Here is a 7,390-nt window from a genome sequence, read left to right as displayed (position 1 = left end):
ATATTATATTTTTTTTTAATTTTTTAATTTTTACTTAGTGATTAAGGAATGTTTTTAAATGAATTTATGATTTTTTTATATTTTTTAAAAATATTTAAAGTGTTTAAAAAAATGATTGAAAAAAAAACAAAAAAAAAAAAAAACATTTGCCTTTCGGTAGAAGATTTCGGTGGAAATCTTCTGTGGATGTAGCAGGGCTCTTACTAATATGTAAACACTAACAACTATGCAAATAATTCACAGGAATTGATTCGCACCAAGTTCGAAGTGGCATGCATGACATATCATCAGAAAACTAATTTAACAGCCAATGCCACCAAAGTTTCTTTTTATTAGTGATAACATATTCCTTAAATAGAAAAAATGCAGTTGATATTTTGGTTTCAACCCTGCTTCATCATCAAATTCCAGTGTTGATATTTAGGGAAGAAAAAAATGGCTATAAATCCTTTTGCTGCAGCTAGCAAAGATAACAATTAACATCAAAGTATTTGGAAAATGTGTCTAGTTATGATATGGGGCATAATGTTCACTCTTCACCCATCACACTATTTAACTCAAATTCAATTACTGGTGACAAAAATCCACCCCCTTCAACTGCAAATGCAAAAATAAAGATATAAATAATATAAATAATAGAGATTTCCTTTTGTGCCTAAGCAAAGGCTAATATAATAGCATCCATCATATAATTTACCTTGGTCCCTTCTCTCTTGTCCTATTGGGAGGGGGGGTTGATATGCTTTTGCTAATTAAATTGACAAAAATAAAATTAAATTGGCCAAGTTTAAAGTGAATTGTTAAGGTTTTGAAGCAACATTGAGGTCATCAAAACCCCACAAACTCACAGATCAACCAATGCCATGATTTCTGGACTTGCACAACAATGACATATCTAGTTGCAGTCTTTAACGTTACAGACAAATATATAATGAACACAAATCACAGATTAACAAAAAACCCCACAAAAATTGCGAAAAAATCTGCAAGCTTTTCGGTTATTTATGCAAACTCACAGATCAAACAAAAACCCCACAAAACACACTTTAGTACCACACAAAACACAGATCAAAAAATAAAAACAAACTCACAGATCCATAAAATATACTAGAAATGGAGAGACCTCATTTCAAAAAGAAAAATAAAAATAAAAATAAAAATAAAAATAAAAATCCTTTCTTTCATTTCTTACCGGTCTTGTCTGTAGAGCACCAGGAGATTGATGGTGGGTATCAGTAGCAAGATCAAGTAGATGGGCATAAGAGAAGATGAGGTGGGTGGTGGGGGGAGAAAAATGCCGAAGAGAAAATGGGGGGAGAACAACGCGGGAAGGGGAGGAGGTTACTACAAAATGGTTCCTAGACTAATAAAATGCTGCACGGTTTGTTAAAAAACCAAAAAAAAAAAAAAAAGAGGAAAAGTCACGTAGGCTGATGTGTGGAAGTTGAGGGAATAGTAGGAAGTTGTATAGCACTAACTTTCATCTAAAATTACCTCATCTCATTTCACTATCCAAACGGAACCTTATTCAAAAAGATTTAGGTCCCATTTGGATAATGAAAGTGTTTTATTTCATCTTATTTCAACTCATTATTATAATTTTTTTAAATTTTCACATAAAATATAATAAACAATTCAATTTTTTCAAATTTCAAAACAATAATAATATTAAAAAATAATATTTTAACAATATTTTATTCAACTTTTAATTTTCATCTAAAACTATTTCATCTCATCTCATTTCACTATCTAAATAGCATTTAATCATTCTATTCACAATCCAGTATGTAGAATATATTATCCATATTATTGATGTGACATAATATGATTTGTAAAATTTAAATTTATAAATATTTTTTACAAATTAAATTTTATCACATCAACAGTATATGTGTGTGTTCTATGCAGTGACTTATGAGTAAAATCTTTATTATATCTAACATTACTGAAAAAAAAAAGAAGCAAAAACTCCAAAAAAACAAAAATAAAAAGTTGACTGAACTTTAGCCAAAACCAAACTTCAATACAAACGGATCCAGAGGGACAATTTGGCCATGTCGTTGAGCACTGTGCCATTTTGAATTCGAACGCTTCGGGTGGATCTATTCGTAGTTTGCGGGTAGCGGGAAGACATAAGAACATGTTGTTAACGTTTCTAGGGTTCCTTCTTTCGAGAGAACGAATACATTGATCGTCAGGTACGTCGCTCTTTTCCCTCGTCTATAGATTTTTCAAAATTTGACCGCTTCCCTTTTTCTTTTCTTTTGTCTCTGAGGTTTTCACTTCATTTAAAATTTGGAATTTCCAAGTACAGAGTTTGCTCTGCTCTGTTTTTCTCTCTACACGCTATCTTGTATCCGATGACGTTCCTTTTTGGCTGGGAATCTGGTTAGTCGAAATTTTTTTATTCCGAGAGTAAAATGATCACATTGGGACATCTGTAGGAGTTGCCAATAGGCCAAATTCTACAATGAGCCATGTGGAAATGTGCAAGATATTAATGGGAATATAGCCAAATCGAATCCATTGAAAAAACAAGATCATTGTCGGCCCCACCACCAGTTTTCAGGTGCAAACTGTTTCGAATGGGAGAAGATTGAAAGGGGACTGAAAACAACGTCGATATCTCAAATAAAGAGATATTCTTGACCACTTCCATTATCCCAGACTTGAAAAGCATGATCTCTGTAGGTATTGGAGTATATTAAGTTTATATCCTTCCTTTTTCTGCCAGTTATCAAGGCCTTCTGTCAACTTTTTTTGAGTTATTATTAACAAAAGAAACTGTTTTTTAGTTTTGTAGAAAAATTCTAAAGAAGTCACGTTTTTACCACCCAATTTGCATGTTGTTTGGGAAGGAGAGATGGAGGAATAGAACCCACCATTGAGGGTATACAAGTATTTTTGGGGATCAGTTCCATTCCTCTCAAGCCCCAATTTTTGTTTCAACCCAAATGTCGATGGGATACAAGAGACCGGAAAGCATTTTGAAGTGCTTTATTTATGAAATTACCTTTCAATCCGTCAAATTCCACAATACACAACCAGAAGTACCTTTCAGAAAAGAACATAATTACAACATTTGTTATCATCAAATTCCTTTCTTGCCTTTTCTTTTCCTCTTAAATTGCAATTTGAAACAAGAGATTGAAAACGTAGCAATTAACATATACAGCTCTTCCTTACAAATACTGCCTGGGGAGTGAGGGTGAGTAAAGTAACTTCTGCAATCTGATGGAAGACAGGTACTCTAGATACACTTTTGGCCACTTGAATCAGAAAACGTCTAGTGGAGAAGGTCCAGGTGCAGCTTCAATGAGTTGTGGTAATGTGCCAACTCATTGCCAGAGTAACCATGGAACAAACAATATGGCTTCCCATCATGAGAATGCCATCCTCTTCAATGAGGGGTTAGTATCTTGCTTTTCAGTTAAAAGAAGTTACTATTTTTGAGTATTTTTATTCAAGAATTTGCATGACAAACAATAACTGGCATGCCTACACTGGAACAAGTTAATTGTTTGTTTGTGTTCTTATCAGCTTTGATTGTGTTCTCTTCTTTTATTTTAAAAACAGAAGCAGAGCAGCAAAGAAGAAAAGAGAATCAAGACTAAAGGGTGGAGGACTGCGCCAGTTCAGTAATATTGGTTTGTTCCATATGTGTTTCTTAAATCTCGTGATTTAGCATATTCTCTCAGTTCAGCTTTAAAATCTATCCAAAATAGGAATGTCGAACTCCCAATGGTCCTACGTTTTAGTAATGATGGTCAATGGTGCTACAAGTAAATCTTTGCTGGGCACATAATTCATTGTTTTCCTTTTTTCCAGTTTGTCAGAAGTTGGAGAGCAAGGTTAGAACAACATATAATGAGGTATAATTTTATATTTTAATTTTGAATTAAAGTTTTTTTTTAAGAAGCTTTATGGAAGAGAATCTAAAGCTGTTCTATGCACTAATTATCTCCTTAATCAAATTAGATAAGCTCTTATTTTCTGGTAATGAAGATATAAGAGTGATTGTGGGAGTTCACTATGACTATCCAAATAATAATTATGCTAACTCAACATAAGAATTTTTTTCATATTTGAGAAGACATAATTTACTATTAATTTCAATGCTGTTTTAAATCTTAAAAATATTGGATTTTTAATGATTCGCTTTCTATTTCCATCAAAACAATATTTCTGGTTGAAAGCCAGAATTGTAATGTTTAAGTTGAATGTTATTAGTAACAGTACAGTGATTGTGGGAGTTGACTTAGGATTGTAGACTGCTGTGTGTTGTCCTCAAACAACTGGGTAATGTATCATGGAGAATATCAATGTTTTTTGGTTTTTCTTTATAAATCAAGCAATGGGCCTTCTGGCGACCTAGCAGAAAGACAAGAGAAGTGAGACCTTAGGAAATATATTTTCCACTTCTCTAAATAAACTTACACCAAATTATGTTTTCACTAGGATTAGTAGAAGAGTCTTGCTTGTTTGATTGATTACCTCCTGTGCCTTAAATTTTTTAATTTAGTGAATTGATTGATGAGGTTCAGGTCGCAGATGAAATCGTTGCAGAGTTTTCCGGAGCACGTGGTGATGCGGCAGCATCGTCAGAGGTTCAATTCAACTCAATAATTCTAAATATTTATTCTAGAACATTTGCTTCTCTTGAAGCTTCATGATTGTGTTGCAAAATGATCTTTTTGGTTAATCAGTCTGATGAGAAGAACATAAGACGACGGGTGTATGATGCATTAAATGTTCTTCTGGCACTGGATATTATTGCCGGAGACAAAAAGGAAATCCATTGGAAGGGACTACCAAATACACGAATAAAGGATTTGGAAGAGATTAAGGTTGTGTGCAGCCTCCTCGACCATTTGAGTGATACAACAATTATAGATCTCTCTTCCTCCCTATCTGTCACATAAACATAAACATACTAAAGAACCCCATAATATTTCTATAATCCAATCATGTTAATTTTGCTGTTGATCTTCACAGGCGTTGCGACTTCAGCTGGTGAATAAGATTGGAAAGAAAGTGGCCTACTTGAAAGGTCTAGAAGAAAAGGTAGTGCCAAGGAAATTATTGTTAATTTACTGTTACCTACAAGAAGTTTCCAGCATTAGTGTTCTACTTATTCTTTCAATCCTAAGGGGGTGGCGTAGTGGTCCTAGGGCGAGCCGCATAAACCGGACATCCTTGGTTCGAAACTCTGCATTCACTCTCTTAGGACCATCTGACTGGAGAATTTTCCCTTGAATTATCTAAAGTGCACTTGTGGGAAGCTCCTTGCTGAGGGCTTGTGCACCCTTGGGATTAGTTGGACACCTGGGTCCAATAAAAAATAGTTTTACTTACTCTTTCTACAAATAATGGTATCTATGTTGGACATTTAATTTCTCTCATAAAGTCTATTAACTTTCACCCTTGTCTTCATATGTAGCTACATGGTATGATCTGGAGATCCCTTGCTTTAAAAGAGAGAGATAATTAGGTTTGCAATGTAATTATATTTTGAAAGGGTCTCCAGTGTAAATTTTGGAGCATTTAATTGGTTTTCTTAGTTTGTTTCAATCTTAGACACATTATGTGAGTGGAGTACGTTCTGAATTGATTATTTTATTCCAAAAGCTAAAAGAAATGGCCAGTAAGTAGGGCTTTATATTTTAGCGAAGAGATGCTCCTTTGACTTTAGATAGAAGCTATAACCAACAGGAGATTTAACAATACTACACACAATTTATAAGCTATACCTATATCCATGTGATATTGGCATATTTTCTCAAGTCTAGAAAATATTTTGAATTAATTGGGGTTATATATAGCAATCTTGTTGTGTTAAACGGGTACATTCATGGCAATTGGATGAGAGGGTAGGTCAAGTATTGAACTCTATGGATTGATCTGATTTCATCTTCTCTATTCTTGTAAGGAAATATTGTATTTTATTTTATTTTTAATTATTTAAGGGGCATAAATGTACTATTTCTCTGTATTTGAATGTTTCGACTTTTGTTTTCAATAAAAAAAAAGATTGTAGGTCTCCAAGATTTGCTGACGCGCAATTGTCAGTTACTCAAGTGTGGAAGTGCATCTCCAGAAGGATTTTCTTTGCCATTTATTCTGGTTCAGGTATATATTTTCTACCATCATTTTCCTTGTATTTGTTACACTGACATTAGTCTAAAGGAGAAATGTATAGCCGTACTGTCTGCCTCCCATCTGATTCTATTCTGAAGTACATGCTTATTTTGTTTATGGATTAGGATGAACCGAAAATTAGTTAGGCTTATTGATTTTGACTTAAATAAATAAAGATGAGTCCTGTTCTTTTCCCCCTCTTGCAAAATTGTTGAAGATTCTAGAAAGTTTCATTCTCCTTAAACTACAAATCAATTTTACTCTCTCTCTTTTCTTTTTGAAAAATATATTTCGTTGTTATTAATCAAATGCATGTAGAAGTCAAGTTATTGATTTTGGAAATGTACAGATATACATTTTAGCCTTTAGGTGATAGGAATTGATCTCTACAGTTTCTGTTGATGTGGGTGGTGTATTGCCTGACTTTAACCTCTCTCTCTCTCTCTCCAGACAAGCCCTCATGCTACTGTTGAGATAGAGATTTCTGAAGACATGCAATTGGTTCACTTTGACTTCAATAGGTACACATTGATTTTCCTTGCAGGGAAGAGAACTTGATAGCCATGAATCTCAGACTTGTTACATTGTTTTTGTTTGACAGTACACCCTTCTCATTGCATGATGATGCGTATATTCTGGAGTTGATGAGATACGACCAACAGCCAGAAAGTATAGATGCTTCTCAAAGTTTTTCGGCTCACTCATCTTCAAGCTCAGTCACACCTCGAGGCACCAAACCATTTCACTGGAACTCTGAAACACATCTGAAATGAATTTAGTATACTTGGAATATAGGTACATTTGCTGTCCAAAAGACAAAAAAAAAAAAAAAAAAGGGAATCTACCAATGTGTATACATCCTTAAAATGTTTTGGAGATTTCAGCATCAGTGATTCAGTCGGCGTTAAAACGTTAGTGCTAATTGTAAGATTAGTCTCTTGAGTTCCACACTTTAAAAGTAAAAAGCTTCAAGGATTTCTAATTTTTGCGCAATACTTCCTTCAAATGACTTGTACGACGACATAACATGCGATCCAGAAAATTAATGAGTACCCCTTAATTATGGAATGGATGACGCAATGATCTTATTTTATTAGAAAAAATGACATGTTTTTAAAAATTATTTTCATAAAATTCTAATTATTATTATTTTAATAAGAAAACACATATCATTAACCTGGCAATCCCACTCTGCCTATGCGGGGGTAGGGCCTCCCGCCTCGTATCTAGGGCTCCTAGTGGGGGTTGGTGA

The 7,390-nt window shown here is 34.0% G+C and overlaps 1 protein-coding gene across 5 annotated transcripts; it reads left to right on the top strand.

Moving 5' to 3' along the window:
• Positions 1–2,002: 2,002 nt before the first annotated feature.
• LOC109018675 (transcription factor-like protein DPA) lies at positions 2,003–7,120 on the top strand. 5 transcript variants are annotated; one of them, XM_019000818.2, is made up of 11 exons: positions 2,003–2,198; positions 2,445–2,687; positions 3,246–3,410; positions 3,577–3,647; positions 3,829–3,872; positions 4,545–4,607; positions 4,707–4,847; positions 4,996–5,064; positions 6,031–6,129; positions 6,589–6,659; positions 6,740–7,095. In XM_019000818.2, the coding sequence occupies exons 3-11, from the start codon at positions 3,316–3,318 to the stop codon at positions 6,909–6,911; spliced, it is 825 nt and encodes a 274-aa protein (XP_018856363.1). In that variant the 5' UTR covers positions 2,003–2,198; positions 2,445–2,687; positions 3,246–3,315; the 3' UTR covers positions 6,912–7,095. The 5 variants fall into 5 exon arrangements, with proteins under 5 accessions (XP_018856363.1, XP_035544737.1, XP_018856361.1 ...); XM_035688844.1 differs by having other exon boundaries at positions 2,445–2,691; XM_019000816.2 differs by lacking the exon at positions 2,445–2,687 and having other exon boundaries at positions 6,740–7,120.
• Positions 7,121–7,390: the final 270 nt, after the last annotated feature.

Source organism: Juglans regia, chromosome 3 (genome assembly GCF_001411555.2).
Source record: "Juglans regia cultivar Chandler chromosome 3, Walnut 2.0, whole genome shotgun sequence".
Taxonomy (NCBI): Eukaryota; Viridiplantae; Streptophyta; class Magnoliopsida; order Fagales; family Juglandaceae; genus Juglans; species Juglans regia.
The sequence above is the reverse complement of the archived record's forward strand: the minus strand, read 5'-3'. Positions and strand labels throughout refer to the sequence as shown.

Bases quoted from the DNA above. Each gene is read 5' to 3' on its own strand.
- LOC109018675 (XM_019000814.2), top strand. From the start codon at position 3,235: ATGGAAGACAGGTACTCTAGATACACTTTTGGCCACTTGAATCAGAAA. The intron at 3,411-3,576 runs GTTAGTATCTTG...TTTTAAAAACAG, and splicing joins GCCATCCTCTTCAATGAGGG to AAGCAGAGCAGCAAAGAAGA. The intron at 4,848-4,995 runs GTTGTGTGCAGC...TGATCTTCACAG, and splicing joins AGGATTTGGAAGAGATTAAG to GCGTTGCGACTTCAGCTGGT.